At 42.5% G+C, this 20,399-nt stretch overlaps 3 protein-coding genes across 3 annotated transcripts; 1 reads left to right on the top strand and 2 right to left on the bottom strand.

Moving 5' to 3' along the window:
* Positions 1–8,469: 8,469 nt before the first annotated feature.
* Positions 8,470–9,510, bottom strand: LOC141691002 (uncharacterized). Its single transcript, XM_074495753.1, has one exon. It carries the CDS (start codon positions 9,508–9,510, stop codon positions 8,470–8,472), a length of 1,041 nt encoding a protein of 346 aa, XP_074351854.1.
* Positions 9,511–11,648: 2,138 nt separating this feature from the next.
* Positions 11,649–12,937, bottom strand: LOC141691003 (uncharacterized). The gene is made up of 2 exons (XM_074495754.1): positions 12,416–12,937; positions 11,649–12,257 (listed from the first exon to the last, which is right to left on the bottom strand). The coding sequence occupies exons 1-2, from the start codon at positions 12,935–12,937 to the stop codon at positions 11,649–11,651; spliced, it is 1,131 nt and encodes a 376-aa protein (XP_074351855.1).
* Positions 12,938–17,885: 4,948 nt separating this feature from the next.
* LOC141689772 (protein LIFEGUARD 2-like) lies at positions 17,886–19,777 on the top strand. The gene is made up of 4 exons (XM_074494161.1): positions 17,886–18,276; positions 18,454–18,567; positions 19,173–19,330; positions 19,464–19,777. The coding sequence occupies exons 1-4, from the start codon at positions 18,024–18,026 to the stop codon at positions 19,668–19,670; spliced, it is 732 nt and encodes a 243-aa protein (XP_074350262.1). The 5' UTR covers positions 17,886–18,023; the 3' UTR covers positions 19,671–19,777.
* Positions 19,778–20,399: the final 622 nt, after the last annotated feature.

Raw genomic sequence — 20,399 nt, forward strand, 5'->3', positions numbered from 1 at the left:
TCCAGAGCATATGCCTCTCCCTGAACAACTTTAAGACCAGCTTCAACACCCTCCTCTGCAACATTACCTACATCTGCAAGCAACCCATCATCCTGAGGATCCAGAATTTCTTCAGCCAAAACATCAGGCTCCAACTCCCCTTGTCTCACAGCCCTAAACCTAGGGTCAATACTCCCCAGACCCATATCAAGATACCACAGCTCCTCAATCCTGCCAAAACCTTCCTCCACAATGACCATATGATCCCAATGATGGGCACCATACTGAGCCAAGTAAGCCGCCATTGCATTAGATTCCTGATCTATCAACCTTAATTCACATTGATAGTTACGGTCAGCCTTTCTCTGATTAAGCTGCCACAGAGCATGCGCATGCTCCACCCTAGCACCAAGTTCCATGGAATTAAAAAGCTCCCAAAAAGCCTCCCCATGATCAGTTTCCAGAATAATCTTCTTGAACTTCTTGTAATAGGCCTCTTTCATCCCTTATAGAAGAGCATGCAACTCATTTAACCTAACATCTTCAAAACCTAGTGACCCTGCAGTCATGTGCAAAATCACCCCACTTCTATTCCTAAAAACAACTCCAATCCCAGAACGACGCCCATTAGCAAGTGGCTTCTGAGAAAAGAAGCTGTGAACATTGCATTTCACAACACCCTTTCCAGGCATACGCCACCTTGCATTAACGTTAACCAACTCGACCTCCATTGCCAACTGCTGCAAAACCCTAACTATTTCCTCTTACAAAAACACTCTCCAATGATCCAAGGGGTTCCAGAAGAGTGGTATTAATACAACAGTGAAGAGACTCTTAAGAGCACATTATGACCCTAAAAACTCTAGAAATACGCTTCCAACCAGACTATTAGATTTCCCAGGCACTTTATGGGATCTTTTCACCTCCCCGAGAAGTCATAATGACACTATATAGGTTGTCAAATAATGCCTAATCCCCTAATAACTTTAAAACAATCAGAAATATGAAAGATTCCCTCCCAAAATAACTACAAATTAATAATAATCCGAATGAACCTCTAAATTTATACTCAAAAAAATTCCGGACTGCTTAAATATGTACCCCTCCTTGCATTAAAATTGGCAACTTCATTTTTGGACCTCATAACATGCCTAACTTGTACATCAAGAACTATCTCATTCCACAACTTATACTGAATCTCACTCACGTCCAACTGCATTACTAGCTGCTTGCAATCTGATAATATCAAGTTTTTTTTCCTTTTGCCAACTCCTATTTCTAACAACATTGAGTAGAGTTTCTAGAGCAGAGCATTCCACTTCAAAAGCATTGGAGGCTAGAGAAGGCCCAACAAAATTGAACAAAACATGCCCTGATTTATTATAAACCACTCCACCAATTCCAGCAACCCTTAATCCTTTCCTTTCCCAGACGAAGCTACCATCTATAAAAGCTATAATCTCATGATCTCCATTAGAGATTATCCTCCACCAGAAATCCTTATGACTTGCAGTAATCACCCCAACAGGATTGATTACCCACCACTGCTTTCTATTCAAACTTATCATACCATTTGCCACTCCCCATTCTAATGCCCTATGTTGTACCAAAAAAATTACCTTTTCTAAACTACTAGAAGCATTCTGGAAAACTCTTTGATTCCTATTATTGACGGAGGAATCTGGTAACAACAAAGATTGAGGTTTCTTGCCGGAATTAAGATCTATGACGGTGGTTCTTCGCCGGAAAATCAAGCGGTGTGTGGTGGTTTGTGGTTATTTTAGGCTGAGATTGATCAGAGTAAGTGGTGTCTCTCTTATCAGCTCTCAACTTCTTACCCTCTTAATGTGCCTATGTACCCTTTATATAGGGATCAAGCCTGACGTAGTTCTTGTGGAACAAGAAATCTAATGGGCTTAGACTTCTTATTCCTAGGCCCGGTAGAAGCCCATCCAAAGTCCGTATTCCGCTAGCTTTAGGAATGTCCAACTCTTAGGCCCAACCGCGAAGGCCCAAGGCTCGTCCGTAATCGCGGGACTTCACGGATAGTGCATCTCCCTGCGCAAGAATAACACTCTGCTACAGCCATCTCCCTTGATTTACGGGCGCAGGTATAGCCACGGTTCACCCCAAGTGTCGTATGCATCCCTTTCCCCCGAATGAGGATAACCCACCAGATAACAGGACAGGTGATCCCAAGCTCTTGGGTGCAAAGTGCAGGATGACTCCAAAGTTCTCCAACGAGGACACCCGTTGAATACAAGAACAGAGTTCTCAAAGCACACACCAATGTTAACCCCGCATCCCCAGCGAGGACACCCGTTGAATACAGGAGGAGGCCTTCAATCATCAGGCATAACCCCTGAGGCCTTCAAGCTTTTCACGGACATCCCCCTCGTTGACCGTATCAAGGAGGGAATTCTTCAAAGAGTATCTACAACAAATACGTTAGTAAAAACAATCTCTATTTCTCCTCTCCATGCAAGCTTTGTCCTGAAGTGACCATTGAGAATACTTAGACCAAGCTAGGACGCGTCCTAAGGCCCTTGGCGCGTCCTAACCTTTATGAAACTGTATTGTCTCCTCAGAAACCATCGCACAAAGCATTCCATTACTCAGGGCGCGCCCTAAGCAATACAGGCACGTCTCCCAGTCTTGACTTGCCACAAGACCACATTTGCCAAGTCCTTTCACCATGTTTGACGCGTCCACATCTCTTGGGCGCGTCCTTCCCTAGCAATGTATTCCCATGCTTCACCATCACCTGACCATAAAATATCTTCTAACATGTAGACGTGTCATCTTTGCCTGGACGCGTCCTTACCTTCCACAATATAATACAGGTCTTGACTGTACTTAATCCGCATTTGACCCGAGTCACTCCAATACCAAATTTTAGGTATAACAACTACCCCCCAAATTTCATTTACAGTTGAAAACAAAATTGGAATCTTTATCCTTAAATCCAAGCAACGAAATTTGGCTCACTAACACAGGACGCGTCAATTACGGAGGACACGTCTTACCTTCGCTGGTACTTGTAGCATACAGCTGTCCTCCACGTCAGCTATCTTTTCTTCTATAGATACCCAAAAAGGGAACCCACACTGTCATTTCTATCCTTCTCTTTCTCTGAAAACCACCATCGTCGTCGCCTCTAAACTTCAAGTTCAAAACTCTGACGATTCAGCCGGCCATTTCTTGATTTTCTCAGCTCAATCCAACTCTCAACTCACAAGGTACGCGGATCTTCTTTTATTTCCTCATTTGGTTGAGTAAATCGGTCATAGTAAGTAAAAAACCCTTCATATACCTCATGTTTTCATGCACTGTTCTTCATTTTCGTCGTGTATATATATGTGTATATATAACAAATCTCCATATTTTGCTCTTTTAATTCTTGAATTACATGTTTTTAGGGTTTTATTATATTTTCCCCAAATTGCTAACAGTCGGTTAGAATTCCACTGCATTGCAACCACATAGGACGCGTCTACCCGTCAGGGCGCGTCTTATATTCCCTTGTTTAAGACGTATGTTTAAGTCGTTTTAACCAGAGGTCACATAGGGGCAATACTTTACTAGGACGCGTCTTCGTTGTGCATCTCATGCGATAGATTCTTAGGACGCGTCCTCGCATGTTCCCAGTATCTTCCTCCTTCTTTTTTCTTTTATGTGGATGCGTCCTCAAATTTTTCTTCCTTCTTTTGCAGCTGGAGGACGCGTCATCTTCATCACCTTTCCATCCATTCAAAGTTCTCAATAAACGCCTTGGGATTTACTCCCCACACTTGATCTCTTTCAAACCCGATTTTCCTGAATTTCACAGGACGAGTTCCTTCCTTGAAGCAGAAAGATGCGTCTTCAATTCTCTCAGATCAAAGATCTCTATAATGTCTGATTCCAGTTCTGATTCTATGGATCATGTCCCCATAGGCTCTAGAATGAAAAAGAAAGAATTCAAACGAAAAAGAACCCCAATTCTCAAGGCCAGAGCTACTATCGAAGATTGGACTGATGATGAAGTCATCCCAACCACCAGTCAACAACCCTCCTATATGATTGTTTCTGACGAGGGTGCGTCTCCTTCTCAGGACGCGTCAGCTTCTCGAGACGCAGCTTCTTCACAGGACGCGGCTCCTTCTCAAGACGTGTCTCCTCTCAGCGTAAGTGAGTTTGAAAAAAGAATTCCTAATCCTGAAAAGTATCCCGTGTCTCCTCAAAAATCCGACCCACCCCTCGAAGACTGGGAACCGTCGGATGTCGAAGTGGATTGTGACTGGACCCAACTTGGTGCTTTAACTGAGGCAGAGAAAAATGCCAGGAGGAAGAAAGAAGGCAAGCTAGCCTGTGTAGCCCTCGACTCCACCCCAACTAACTTGGAGATCCAGTGGCACATGAAATACTATGAAATGGAGGGCATCTGGGCGCGCCCTCTTCATACCATGAGGCCATACATCTTCAACATTGGGAACCAAAGGATCCCTAGAATGGTGCTCACACCAAAATTGATTTCTCTAGGCGTGGGCGCGCCCTTGCACCCATACATTAAAAAGATCTTGAAGTGGTATGACGTTGTCCCGGTTCAATTATCTTCAAACTCGTACAAACTAGCTTGGGCTTTGAACATGATGTACCATAATCTTGGACTGGACGCGCCCTCCATGAAGGAATTCAGCTTATTTTACAGCATAAGAAAATCAATCCCTGGCAATCATTTCTTTGTAGTCAACAAGTGGCTGAACAACAAGGGATTCAATGAAGGCAAAATCAGCCACGAGAGGGATTGGAAGGAACCTTTCTTCTACGTCTATGACGTCAAGAGATCCCGAGTTCGTTTCAACCTAGAACCAAGTAAGTGATTCCCAAAATATGTCCTCATATGCTTGACGCGTCTTTTACTATGGACACGTCCTGCTTTTCCAATTTTTTTTCTTTTTCTTTAACAAGTCATTTTTTATTTTTTTATATCTTTAGACAAAAGAGTTCAAAAGAAATTAACAGGGAAAAGAAAAAAAAGAGCAGATAAAGTTCTTCAGTATGTAGAGAAACACTTCAACCTCAAGGACATGATCACGGAAGACAACCTCAAACTAGTGGGCGCGTTATCTGCCCGAGTTGGCTCTATCTGCAAGTTTCGTGAATTTCATAATGGCAAACCTGTTCTCACAGCCTCAGAAAAAGCCCGGGGCCTTAGTGCCGCAGAAGTGGCCGAGATTGACATTAGTAAGCAATTCGATTTAGAACAAGGTAAGTATATATGAGAGAGAACGCGTCATCCTTTTTGGACGCGTCCAAAGCTACAGAATTAGCTCCTCATTTTTAAAAATATCAATTTACCTAAATCCGTAGGGCGCGTCATGATTCTTTGACGCGTCATGCTAATGTTTGTCTTTCCTTTTATACCCAAAACTTAATACATTTTACGGGTGTGTCCTGCACATATATCTCTGTTTTGGGCGTGCATTAGTTTCAGGGCGCGTTTTGTTCCAGTCATTTGGGACTCACGCTATTTTCCCGTGACTTGCACTTTTCCCATAACTCACGTTATAGCCCGTATGTCCTTAGGTAGGGCGCGTCATATATTTATGATGCGTCATTCTTTCTTTATTTGACACATTCACGCATTCCTCACATCTCTGCATATACCTTTATTGACATATCATCATGCATTTACATGCCCTTATATACATTTTATTTGACACTTGCATTAACAGTCTTTAATTTATGTTCTCGGTGCGCCCTTCTATCTGGACGCGTCCACCTTATTCAACTAATGTTTTTCTATGTTCATGTCGCAGATATGGCTTCTCTCCCGAAAGGATTTGCTATTGGAGCTTCCAAAAAGCTGAGGGCCAGGAAACAAGCCCCTGCAAAGCATGATCCAAAGGTTAAAGACCCCACTCCTGCTGTAACTCCTTTCCCTCCACCAAAAGTGATTGACACTACTGTGCTCGACATCCCTGAGAAGGAGGACACGCCCTTAAAGTGTCAAAAGATTGTTCCTGACGACCAATCTTTTGTTCTCAGATATCTGGGCGCGTCCTCGGTTGGCGACTTTACTGAGGATGAAGTCAGGGGTTGGACTTTCAGGACTGAGCAACAGACAGAGGAGGCAATGGTGAGGGCTGCAGTTGAGCTTCATCTGCACGCCAGGCAAAGTGCTAACATGTCTGCAAGACTCAGGGCGCGTCTTGCTGCCACCGACACTGCAAAGAGCCAAGCTGAAGATAAGATAAAATATCTGGAAAAGTACATTAATCTGTTTGCCCAAGAAAAGGATGCTGAGATCAAACGCCTGGAGGAAGAGAAGACGCGTCTTGAGACGGAGAAAGCTGTGTTGGAAGGTAATGTCTCCTCTATGGAGAAAATAATGGAGAGTGTTATCACACTAAATTCCACCATGCAGCTAGAGCTTAACACTCTAAATGATGACAGGCTACATGGGTGGAAAGAGGAGAAAAATATAGTCTACCAAAACGGCTTCGCAGCTGGGTTCGAAGAATGGTGCTCTGGGTTTATTGACAATGACCCAGAGTATTCTTTTTCTAAGTTTGATACAGACACCCAAACATGGGTAAATGACTTCAGAGTTAGGACTGCATATTCCATTAAGAGCAAAAGGATCTTTCTAGGCCTGGAGGAAGAGGACGTTTCCCCGATACCTTCTCCCCTTAACGTTCAGCCTCGTCCAACTGACACCCAAGACAAGCCTCAGGATGCGCCCCATACTTAGGACGCGTCTTCATTTGATTTATGCAACTTTTATCAGGACTATCCTAAGGGTGCGGGCCCATTCAAGCCCTGCCACTTGTAATGACTATTTTTGAACTTGCTCGTTTTCATGATATTTCTCTTTAATTTGCCTCTGCATATCTTTTTCTTTATCAACTCTACTCTATCACATGTATGGGCGCGTCCTGTACGGAGGACACATCACCTTTTAAACATCGTTATTCTTTCTACCATCGCATATTAAGCAGGTGTTATTAATGGGCGCGTCCTTTCTATTTGGACGCGTTTGGATAGAATTGTCTGGATAGTGTATTATTTTTTATTTATTCATTTTTTAACGAGCATGATATCATGATGCACTTGTGCATTCAGATAAGACACAGGGGGTCTGGGGCGCGTCCTTAGTTAGGATGTGTCTTCCCTTTTAATTATGCTTTGTCAAAATTAAAGAAACATAAAACTATCGGAGCATCAATCAAGATAACTTGGGCGCGTCCTTGGGAATAGTGTGCGTCTTAGTTCCATTTTCACTTGAGTTTTGTTGTCCCTTTTGACAGTCACTACTTCAATTAATATCTGTATAGAACTATCACTCAGGGAGCGCCCTATGGCTAGGACGCGTCATGCAACTAAGTAAATCAACAAATAAACAACCCTTTGGAAAATTTTCAAAGTTTTTTATTAATAATGCGCTCTGGTGTCATAAGTGCACCAGTCCCACGACTACTATGCTCTGTGGGGAATTTATTCGAAAAATGATCCTTCAACTAGTTCTAAGGTAAGTAGTACATGCACTACCCCCCTAGGCTAGGAGGAATTTATTTAATTCTAGTCTATAATCTGGGCTTAGCCCTAAGTATATAATAAAAGATGTATGTAAGGGTCCAAAGTCGCGCCTCACTAATAATACTTTCGGAGATGTTCCGCATTCCACGCTCGCGAAACCAACTTCCCTTCCATATCCTCACGGTGATAAGTCCCTTTCCACAAAATTGCTTTTATCTTATAAGGTCCTTCCCAATTAGCTCCAAATACACCATGTTGAGGATTCTTCGTGTTTGGCATCACCTTCCTGAGCACCAAATCCCCTATCTTTAGCAACTGCCCTTTTACCTTCTTGTTATAGTACCTTGCGGCACGTTGCTGATATGCCGCAAACCTCAGCTAAGAATTCTCCCTTGTTTCTTCCAAAAGATCCAAATGAAGCCTTTGATTAACCTCTGCATCCTCCTCCACGTATCGATCTCTGCGGAGCGACCCCGAACCAACTTCCACGGGGACCATAGCTTCGTAGCCGTAAGTCAGCATAAATGGAGTTTCTCCTGTTGTAGATCGTGGAGTAGTGTTGTAGGACCACATCACTTTTGGGAGTTCTTCAGGCCAATTCCCTTTACGCTCCTCCAGTTTGGTCTTAAGGGTGTGCTTTATTATTTTATTCACGGCCTCTGTCTGTCCATTACTTTGGGGATGATAGACCGCTGCAAACTCCTTCTTAATTTTCAGGTCCTCACACAATTGTCGCAATTCCTTGCTGTCGAACTGCTTCCTGTTGTCAGAGACAAGTTTGTAAGGAATACCAAACCTGCAAATAATGAAGTTGAAAATGAAATCTCTGATTTTCTTTGCCATGATGGTTGCCAATGGCATAGCCTCTGCCCACTTAGTAAAGTAATCAATCGCGACCACCGCATATTTGACATCCCATTTAGCCTTGGGCAACTCCCCAATAAGATCTATCCCCCACATGGCAAATGGTCACGGGCTTATCATAGACATCAAGAGCGTTGTTGGCATAGATGAGTAGTTCGCAAAACGCTGGCAGCGATCACATGCCCTGACGAAATTTGCAGCATCCTCTTTCACTGTAGGCCAATAATATCCTTGGCGCAAAACTTTCATCGCCAACGAGCTACCCCCCGAGTGATTGCCACAGATTCCTCTATGCACTTCCCTTAAGATATAATTTCCTTCTTCTTCATCAACACATCTAAGCAGCGGCTGATTGAAGCCTCTCTTGTACAGAACTTTGTCATACACCACATACCTTGCAGCCTGATAGCGGAGTCGACGAGCTTTGAACTTATCCTCGGGGAGTGTTCCCTTATGAATGTAAGCTAGAATGGGCATCATCCATGTTTCCTTAGGAGCCTCATCCACTTGCATAATTTCTATCTCTGGGATACTAGGAATCTCCTGGATCTCAAGGGGTATGGATCCTAACAACACAGCCTCTTGTTGCGACCCCATTTTTGCTAGCGCATCCGTGTTACTGTTCTTCTCCCGCGGCACACATTTCAACCTAACTTCTTTGAACATTCCAATCAGGTGTTGTGTGCATCTCAAGTATAATTCTGTTCGTGGGCCTCGCGCTTGAAATCCCCCGTTCACCTGATTCACCACCAGCTCTGAGTCACTCCTCATAATTAGGTTTCGCACTCCCATTTCCAAAGCGATCTTTAGGCCATTAATCAACGCTTCATACTCCGCATCATTATTTGTTGCATAAAACTTGAAATGAATTGCGCTCATCAGATGATGACCTTCTAGAGACACGAGTACTATACTTGCACCTACTCCTCCATTGTTAACTGCCCCATCCACATGCAAGATCCACCAGGGATGTGGAAATTCCTCCAAAGACTCCTCAACATGAGGTGGATGTAGCATCACCAAAGCTTTGTCATCAACTTCAGAATCAAATTCCAACAAGAAATCAACTAAGGCTTGCCCTTTAATCGCTGTTTGGGGCACATATTCCAAATCAAACTGTCCCAACTCCACAGCCCACTTCAGCATTCTTCCCGATGACTCTGGTTTGTGAAGGACTTATCGTAGCGGGTATGCCGTACGGACTTCAACTCTATGGGCCTGGAAATATGGTCATAATTTCCTTGATGCAAGGATCAGGGCATAAACCAGCTTTTCCATGCTTGTGTAACGAGTTTTAGCATCGTGCAACCGCTTGTTCACGTAGTACACTGGTGACTGTTGCCCATCTTCCTCTCTTACCATAACTACGCTGATTGAATACTCAGACACTGCGAGGTACAGTACTAGAGATTCTTCATCTAATAGTTTTGACAGCATGGGAGGGTTTCCCAGTTGCTCCTTGATCTTTCTGAAAGTCTCTTCACATTCTGGTGTCCATACAAAGTCTTTCCCTGCCAACTTAATCGCCTTGAAGAATTCTTTGCATCTGTTAGAAGATTTGAAAACAAATCGATTCAGCGCGGCGATCCTCCCAGTTAAACTTTGTACTTGTTTCACATTGGTGGGTGATTTCATATCTAACAATTCCTTGATCTTTGCGGGGTTGGCCTCAATCCCCCTATGGTTGACGATGAACCCGAGAAACTTGCGCGACTCCACGCTGAACACACACTTTTGTGGGTTCAACTTCATGCGAAACCTCCTTAGAATGTTAAATATTTCCATCAGGTGTTTGATATGATCATTCGCCACCTTGGACTTTACCAACATATCATCCACATACACCTCCATGGTTCTCCCAAATTGGTTCTTGAACATCATGTTTACCAACCGCTGGTAGGTTGCTCCAGCGTTAATCAGACCAAACGGCATTCCTATGTAACAGTATAACCCCCTGTCAGTGATGAAGGATGTATGCTCTTGATCAGGACCATACATCGGAATTTGATTGTAATCAGAGTATGCATCCATAAAACTCAGCAGGGCATGCTCTGCTGTCGCGTCAACCAACTCATCAATTCGTGGGAGCGGGAAGCTATCCTTTGGACAGGCCGTATTGAGATCTGTGAAATCCACACACGTCCTCCACTTCCCGTTCTGCTTTTTCACAAGCACTGGATTTGCAAGCCATTCGGGGTAGAAGGATTCTTTGATTAGTCCCACCTCCAACAACCGGTCTACTTCTTCTTTTAATGATATCGCCCTTTCCCCGCTCACCGGGCGGCATTTTTGACGTATGCCCGTACAATTCGGGAAGATATTCAACTGGCGACACATTACTCCTGGGTCGATTCCCACCATGTCTGAATGACTCCATGCGAAGACATCAAGATTTGTAATTAAGAAGCGGGTAAGACTTTCCCTTATTTCATCACCTAACTGGGATCCCATTTTCAAAACCTTGTTCGGGTCATCTTTGCCGACCGGAATAGATATTGTGTCTTCGGCCGGTCCCGTCTTTTCGGCGGGCATAGGATTCCTGGGATCCAAATTGAAATCAAAGTCTCAGGGGTCCTCGACTTCATCTGAGGGCGCGTCCCCACGAGTGAGAGCATCTACCTCATGATAGGGCATGATGTTGTGCAACGCAGGTGTGGAGGGCGCATCCTCATTTGGAGGAGCATCAACCTCAATTTCATTTTTACTTTTCAAGGGCGCATCCTCTTTTTCAGGAGCATCCACCTTGAAGTTATTTTCGAGACTTTGCAAAATCCCACTTCTTCCTTCTGATTTTTTCCCGTTATCCTCCTTCTGCATGATTTTCTCTGTATGGTTCACCACAACTTCTTCCACACTACGGATCCTCGAAACATTCCCCAACATCAAAACAGAAGTCCCAGTGATACGGGTTTCCTCCTCCTCTGGGCCTTCCACGAAATAGTGGGCATAAACCTCTCCACTTGGTTTTGTATGAATGTCCTCCGTTCCCTCAAATGGAAGGCCCTTCCCCTCGTATCTTCTCCTGCGGAATTCCTTAACAGCCTTGTGATAGCAGTCGCGTGACTCGTATTGCGACCCTCTCAGACTACCTACTCTATTAGGTGTTGGGAACTTTATCATCAAGTGATGTATCGAGGTTATCACCCTGAACGCTCATAACCAAGGTCTGCCGACCAACACGTTGTACGTGGAATCCTGATCCAGCACTTTGAAATCTATCATTTGAGTGACCGACAAAGCTCCTTCCCCGAGTGTGACGGGAAGCCTAACCGAACCCATAACTCTCACTGCTTCTCCAGTAAAGCCATAGACGTGTGCATCTTCAAAGTACATGTCGCTATCCGGGAAACCCAATTTTTATATGTGCTGTAATACAAGATGTTCGCAGAACTCCCATTGTCCAAAAAGACCTGATGCACGTTCATTGCCCCAATAAGCATAGTTATTACCAGTACATCGTTATGGGGATGATGTACCCATCTTGACTCTCTCTCCCTGAACGTAATATCAGCTGACTCTCCTTTGAATATTTTTGAAGATCTATCTTCCAAACTATGAATGTTGGTGAGCGGCGGATGTCGTGCCTCTCTCGCATTTCTTTCCAATGCTCGATTACTATCACCAACAAAAGGGTGTCCTCCAAAAATTGCCCTGATACTGCCAGCCCTCTGAAACTTAACTTCCGTTGATTTTTCAACATCTTCCACCCGCAGGGGCTGTCTTTCATCCTTACCCTTGTCATCGCTTCCCCTGCGTTGTTTCACCTTGTCAATCCATTCTCCCAGGTACCCAGCCTTGATCAATTCCCCAATTTCATATTTTAGGTGACGACACTCATGGGTGTCATGGCCGGTAGACTCATGGTAATCACAATACTTCTTCTTGTCTCTACTCTGCCATGAAGTTAGACGGTCTGGTTTCTTGAAGATTCCTCTATCCTTATTTACCTTGAAGATATGATCAATGGATGCTGTCAGTGGGGTATAATTGCTGACCCTTCTCTCTAGTTTGATGGTTGGCTCCATTCTCTCCGCGTGTTCACGGTGTTCACCCTATTAGGGCTTCTGACATTCCGCCGGTAATCTGGGCTCAATGATCTATCTCTTCTCTTGGCTCGCCCCTTGGAGTTATGGGTGTTGTCATTCTTTTTTGTTTCTGTAAGCGATTGCTCAATCGCTTTGAATGATTCCGCTTGCGCAAGCACATCTGCTAACGACACAGGGTCCTTCCCTTGCAGGTGCTTCCAGAAATCTGTTCCCACACGCAGTCCAGCTATAAGAAGTATTTTCAGCGTTTCATCAGTTGCGCCCCTTACCAAAGTGGATTTTGCATTGAACCTTTTGAAGTATGAGGTCAAACTTTCTCCTTCCTTCTGTTTCACATTAGCCAGTATGGTAACTGGTGGTGTGTACTTCACTGCAGCTTGAAATTGAGTCAAAAACAAAGTTTTCATATGTTCCCAAGATGTGATCACACCTGGACCAAGTTTCTGGAACCACTGCTGAGCGCCTTCTCTAAAAGTGGCCGCCAAGAGATGACATCGAGCCAAATCAGGTACTTGATATACATCCATCTCAATGTTGAAACGCCCCAAAAATTCCACAGGGTCAGAGTTCCCATGAAAACGCAAGTCATTGGTTGTGTTTCTGTATCCTGCAGGCAATTACGCCTCCCTCACGACAGCAGCAAAAGGTGAAGGAGCTTGCGCAGTCGCCGTTACTCTTCCTCCTTCAAGATGGTTGAGCAACCTCTTGAGATCGTTCACATTAAACGTCCCTACTCCAGGAATGGTTTGAGCATTAGGCTGTTGGGGTTGCTCCGCGACTTGTTGTGGTTCCCCTTGATTACCCCCCGGGTGTAGCGGTGGATCTCGCCGCCCCTCGCCCTGAGGTTGCGGCTGTGGTATGTTACCATCTTTATTTTGAACGTTTTCCCGCACGCGAGGTTCCTCTTGACCGCGTCGCGGAATTTCATCATTATTTTACACTCTTTCTTGAATTCGCCCGCCGTTCTGGTCATGAGGACGCGCCCTGGACCCATTACCCGTAGCATTGTGGGAAGCTACAGGAATAACGACATGAGCTTCTTCAGTGGAGGGTGTGCCATCTTTCCTACCATTGTAGGGTGTTCTCCCATATTGGTATCTCATCCTTCCTCGTCCATTCCTCTGATATCCCCGGTAGTGATTCCCGGGCCTTCTTCGCGGAGGGGCACACTCGTGCTCGCGGGGCCGCACCCTGTCATCCCTTTGGAATGTAGGGGGCACACGCGTTGTATCACGGGGCCTCGCTTCTCCACCATTTTCTTCCTTTTGCCATTCTACCAGCAGCATTCTCAAATCGTCATCTTCCAACCTTATGCCAAGCCTTCTTTTCAAGGTTGAAAAATCTCTTCCTTCCTCCTCTTGATTCTGAGTGTTCTCCGCACGACGACACTCGTCCATCGTACGCCCGGACGTATGTGGGTGTGGCACCACCTGGTTACCAAGGCGAGGCATTTCCCTACCATCAGTATCCTTATCGACAAGCTCCACAATAGGTTCTACATCATCAGAATATTCCAAGCGCCGCAGAGTGATTCGTGGGTTTTCTCCGCTGCCCTTTCAACTACTGGCGCCTTCCCCACGGCATGACCGTGACGGGGAAAACGACGACCTCTCCTCATTCTTCGACGCTCCACGGTATTCAGTCTTGAGTGAAAACTATTAAGAGTATCCCCCATGCGGTACAACTGCTCCAAGATATCAGCGTTGCTGATGAGAACCGGAGGCGTCCCCCACATCCGGAGCTCTCGGTGGATCTGCCATATTTCTGGGAACGTAGGGTTCATGGCGAGTGTAGCCTCCCCCACATTCTCCTTCAGATCTGCTATCACTTCCATCATAAGAACTTCCATCACGATTGTAAGACATCTTTTCCTCCTAAGATTACGATCTTAATTAGCAGCCCCTCCTTCTAGCGCCAATTTGTTGACGGAGGAATCTGGTAACAACAAAGATTGAGGTTTCTCTCCGGAATTAAGATCTATGACGGTAGTTCTTCGCCGTAAAATCAAGCGGTGTGTGGTGGTTTGTGGTTGTTTTAGGCTGAGATTTGATCAGAGTAAGTGGTGGCTCTCTTATCAGCTCTCAACTTCTTACCCTCTCAATGTGCCTACATACCCTTTATATAGGGATCAAGCCTGACGTAGTTCTCGTGGAACAAGAAATCTAATGGGCTTAGACTTCTTATTCCTAGGCCCGGTAGAAGCCCATTCAAAGTCCGCCTTCCGCTAGCTTTAGGAATGTCCAACTATGAGGCCCAACCGCGAATGCCCAAGGCTCGTCCGTAATCGCAGGACTTCATGGATAGTGCATCTCCCTGCGCAAGGATAACACTCCGCTATAGCCATCTCTCTTGATTTACGAACGCAGGTTTAACCACGGTTCACCCCAAGTGCCGGACGCATCCCTGTCCCCCGAATGAGGATAACCCACCAGATAACAGGACAGGTGATCCCAAGCTCTTGGGTGCAAAGTGCAGGATGACTCCAAAGTTCTCCAACGAGGACACCCGTTGAATACAAGAACAGAGTTCCCAAATCACACACCAATGTTAACCCCGCATCCCCAGCGAGGACATCCGTTGAATACAGGAGGAGGCCTTCAATCATCAGGCATACCCTGAAGGCCTTCAAGCTTTTCACGGACATCCCCCTCATTGACCGTCTCAAGGAGGGAATTCTTCAAAGAGTATCTGCAACAAATACGTTCGTAAAAACAATCTTCATTGCTTCTCTCCATGTAAGCTTTGTCACGAAGTGACCATTGAGAATACTTAGACCAAGCCAGGACGCGTCCTAAGGCCCTGGGCGCGTCCTAACCTTTATGAAACCTGTATTGTCTCCTCAGAAACCATTGTACAAAGCATTCCATTACTCAGGGCGCGCCCTAAGTAATACAGGAGCGTCTCCCAGCCTTGACTTGCCACGAGACCACATTTGCCAAGTCCTTTCACCATGTTTGACGCGTCCACATCTCTTGGGCGCGTCCTTCCCTAGCAATGCATTCCCATGCTTCACAATCACCTGACCATAAAACATCTTCTAACATGTAGACGCATCATCCTTGCCTGAACGCGTCCTTACCTTTCACAATATAATACCGGTCTTGACTGTACTTAATCCGCATTTGACCCGAGTCACTCTAATGCCAAATTTTGGGTATAACACGTATGAAGCCACATTGTCCATACAGTGGAACTGATCACCATGGTCCACACTTGCTTAATGCTCTCCTTATGAAAAAGAAGCCTAATTCTCCACATGTTCTTCAAGTTTGTCATACAAGCTTTATTAACAATTCCCCACCAGTTAAGAACAAACCCCCATACCTTCTTAGCAAACTCACAGTCCCAGAATAGATGTTCTAATGTCTCTTCCTCCAGATTACACAAAGAACAAATTGTACTTTCACTGAAACCTCTAATTTTATTTGCTAACCACACCTTAGAAGGAATAACCTTAGACTGAAGTTTCCATAAAAATAACTTCACATTCTCTGGTACCTTACTCCTCCATATAATTTCCCAATAAGGCTCTGCTTGAACTGGTTGCCCAAAGAAAAGTTTATAGGCTTCCTTACAGTTAAAACTATCACCCAGAGGAATCCAAATTAAGGTATCAGCCCCACTTTTCAATTGCACAAGACTCAGTATCTTATCAAATTCCTTTAAATTCTCTAACTCTCAATTCCTGAGTTTTCTTGACCAGAAGACCTCATCTTCTTTATCATAACATTCCCATAACACTTTAAAAGTACTAATATCCATAAACTTTAATTTAGATAAGCTATAAAGCTTCTTAAACTTCTCACACAAAGGCTTGTCTTGACTCCAAAAATCTTCCCAAAATAAAGCTGTCTCCCCATCACCTAACTCCCACCTAAGAGAATCTGGCCCCAAGGAGCACATCTCAGATAATGAAACAACTGCTGACAGAACATCCTTCACAGTTGTTGAACAAGATTTAAAAGAGTTTATGTGATCAAGCTTGCTCCAGAATAACTTATCATATTTTTCTATGGTGTTTTTTTTAATATGAAGAATTGGAAATAAATGTATCATGATAACAATTTGATAATTTACTTACGAAAAACTAATTATTAATAAATGATGAAAAAATGTACTAAGAAAAACATTTAAGTGATCAGTAATAATTCATCATTTGTAATACATATAAATTTTATCCAAGTCGAGTCGAGTTACCGAACTCGAGCCGAGTCCGAGCCAAGCTCGCACTAAACGAGCCGAGTCCGAGCCGAACACACAAAAAGTACGGCTCGACTTGTTTATTTATTCGAGCACATTTTCATATTCCAGATCTGCTCGTTTAATAAAACGAACCGAGACGAGTTCAATTAAACGAGCAGATCCCGAATATTGTTTACAAACAACTCTATTTATTTGCTGCTATATTTATTTGCAGCTCTACTCGAGTCTTTATGACATACTCAGTTAAGACTTGATTAGTAAAAATTTAATATTTAATTATATATTATATTTATCTTTATTTTTATTATTAACTTTAAATTACACAAAATAAAGGTACATGAACACAAACGAAACCAATTTTTAACAGTTTGAATTTGGGTTAGTCATTAATGCCACAAGACGTGAAAGTAAATAACACGAAAGTAGAAAAAACGAATTACCAACTTTAGTATAAGATCATCTACAACCGCTTCTCTATTTTGACATAACTCGATCTTCAAATTTCTCCTTTTTTTATTTTATATTACCACTTCATCTTTAATCATTCCTTCAAACTTTACTCCAAATCTATTTTATCACTGTATGATTGACTATTTTAAATTGTTGAGAGAGTTGGACCTAATAATATAATAATGTGAGAGGTTTTTATAAAATCTATATCTTCACATTTACGGTGTAACTCCAAATATGAAGTTGCACATTGCTTTTTTTTTATTTATAAAGGTAAAGTAATACATTGTTGGAGCCCCATAATTTCATAAAGTAAGAAATGAAGTAATATGAGATACTAGGACTTTTTGCCCGTTTTGAATCGCGGAGTTAAATTTTTTTTCATCAACCATAATTTGTTGTTATCCTTTTAACTTTTTTTTGCCCATTTCGCAAGGCATGTTTCTAAAATTTGAGTTATCCTTTGATTTTTTGAGTAATTATTTTCAATATTTGAGCATTTGTCTAAATACTCGCTTAAATTTAAATTTAAATTATTTCATCTCTGATTTTTAAATACTCGCCTGAATACTTGTTTGAGATGATTGATGCGTTGATAATTTTTTCCATAAAATTAACCATAATTTTAGCCCACAAAATTTTCCTTCCACTCTTCTAAGGATTTTTTTAATCCCCGTTTGTTCTTCTTCTCTGCACGGGAGAGTTAGTTACGAATAATATCGGGGTTTTAATAGTCAAGAATAAGTAATTTTTTACAAGCTCATTTATATATTTTTATTATTTAAATTATTTAAACATTTTGTGCAAAACTTAAAAATGACAAATAAAAACAGGAGGATTTCGGATTTGGAGGGAACCAGAGAACTCTAGAAACCGCCATTCATTACTCATACATACACCATTTCTGTGTCTCTCTTTCTGTGCAAATCTCCAACAAACTTGAATAAACACAACAAGAAGATGTGGCGACGAACTTTCGGCAAATACGACGTCGAATCAGGCGTAACTCAACCTCTCTATCCAATGATGCTAGAGCCGCCGGAGCTCCGGTGGAACTTCGTCGGCAAAGTTTACTCCATCGTCGCGATCCAGTTGATCCTTACCGTCGTTATTGGCGCTATCGTCGTCTCCGTCGACTCAATTTCAACTTTCTTCACTACTTCTGGCGCTGGATTGTTTTTCTATATACTTCTCATCATCACTCCGTTTATCGGTACGTTTCGTTAAAAAAACATTTTAGCTTAAAAATAGCGAGGATAATTTATGAATAAGTGCGGAATAATTGTTCTCACGAGAAAAAAATGTTTTAGAAGTTTATAGTTTAATATTCTGATTTTTGTTGTTAATTTGTGTATATTAGTTTCAAATTGTGGTTTGTTTTTTGTTGTAGTTTTGTGTCCGTTATCGTATTATTATCAGAAGCATCCGGTGAATTTTATACTGCTTGGAGTGTTTACGATTTCTCTCGCGGCTGCTATTGGATTGACTTGTGCTTATACAAGCGGTATGTTTATTAATTATGTTTATTCCTATAATTTGTATGTGTAGTAGTTTTTCAGAATTTGTTGAGTTACTATGTGATGTAGGTTTGAACTTGTATGTGTATCGTAATTATTAGAGATCAAGTAGTTGGTGTATGCTTGCCGTTTTTGCACTTCAAGTTTCATTTCCTGTTTTTTGTGTTGAACTGTGTGGTAATTAGTGTTTAGGTCTATGTATTTTTCTCTTGGATCCTCGTAATTTTGTTCTGTTGTATAGGTAGAACTATTATTAAGATGTTGTAATGTTGCTCGTAGGCGGTATTTAAAATTAGAACTAGGCTGTCACAAACTTGAATCCAGTTTTGATGCACAGTGACAACGAAATAGCCTCCAACCCTGTCTTTCATGTATGGGAAAAATCTTACCAAGGGAAAATGAGTAAATGTATTTGATGATGTTAGTGTAGTTTTGATAGTTCAGTGTCTAGCTTGAGTGGCTGTGATTTTCAATTGACAAGCTTAATCCTGTGTCTTTGGTGGGGGGTTAATTGTTGACATTGCTTTGTGATGCTTCATCAGTTATACAAGCCATTTGATGTTAAAAGTTATTTTAATTGAATTTGTTGCAGGGAAGGTTATCTTGGAAGCTGTTATCTTAACAGCTGTGGTGGTAGTGAGTCTTACATTGTACACTTTCTGGGCTGCAAAGAGAGGATATGACTTCAATTTCTTAGGACCTTTCCTGTTTGGTGCCATTGTCGTGCTCATGGTTTTTGGCTTCATTCAGGTTTGACTTTTGTGCTCACATGGTTTGACTTTTGTGTTCACATTTCTACTATTTGCATTGGATAGTTTTAGTTATTTTGTTTTTATTTTAGTCTGAATTTGTCTGTTGGATTCTGGTAATTTCATCATTTCAGATATTCTTTCCCCTCGGGAAGACTTCAGAGATGATCTATGGCTGTCTAGCATCAGTTATATTTTGTGGATACATTGTCTTCGATACAGATAACCTTATAAAGCGCTATACTTATGATGATTACATCTGGGCTTCGGTTTCACTGTATTTGGACATCATCAACCTCTTTCTTTCATTGCTCACTATTTTTAGAGCTGTTGATGAATAAGTGTTAGTTGTCAAGTGTTCAGATGTTGTAGTCCTTTTGTTTTACGACTTCATCTTTAGTGAAAAAACATGGGAATATATGTTTTATATACTAATGTACTTGTTCTAGACTACTTGTACATCCGTCTGAAGTTACACGTTAATTTTTTATATAGTTACGAATGTTACTCGATAAGTTTCACATCCTTGACCTGAATATTCGAACTATCAAGTGTCCTCATAAGATTATATGTTAATATTGGGGCAACATATCTTACTCACCATTATCGCGGCTGTTGTTGCATAAGTGGGTTACTGAACATTCGTGATCATGTTTTCCTGGTTGGAAAAATGGGTGGGTATAGTCAGGTGCCTATACTTCTCCCTGAATGTTGCTAGGGTGGGTAGGGGTGGCTAAACAATTTGTTTCTGCAATTGCGAGATTGGAAATCTGGTCTGGTCGAAGATAATATCAAAAGGTCCGTTGATACATTTTTGTTAAGGCAATTCTGACATGTTAGTATGACGCTGAAATCATCTACTATTAGAAATGAGCCTTTGTTTTTTGTTTAATTTGGGTTTGATAAACGATGATAAAAGATTTCATCTCACTGGACTGGGATGGCAAGCTGAATTGCTTATCTAGCTTTTAGCTGTCTTGTCTCTTAAGCAGACCATCCCTTTTTGAGTATCAACTGCAAATTATATGGAGTGACTAATGTTGGTACAACAGTGATGACTGATGATGTTC

This window comes from Apium graveolens, chromosome 10, assembly GCF_009905375.1.
Source record: "Apium graveolens cultivar Ventura chromosome 10, ASM990537v1, whole genome shotgun sequence".
NCBI lineage: Eukaryota > Viridiplantae > Streptophyta > Magnoliopsida > Apiales > Apiaceae > Apium > Apium graveolens.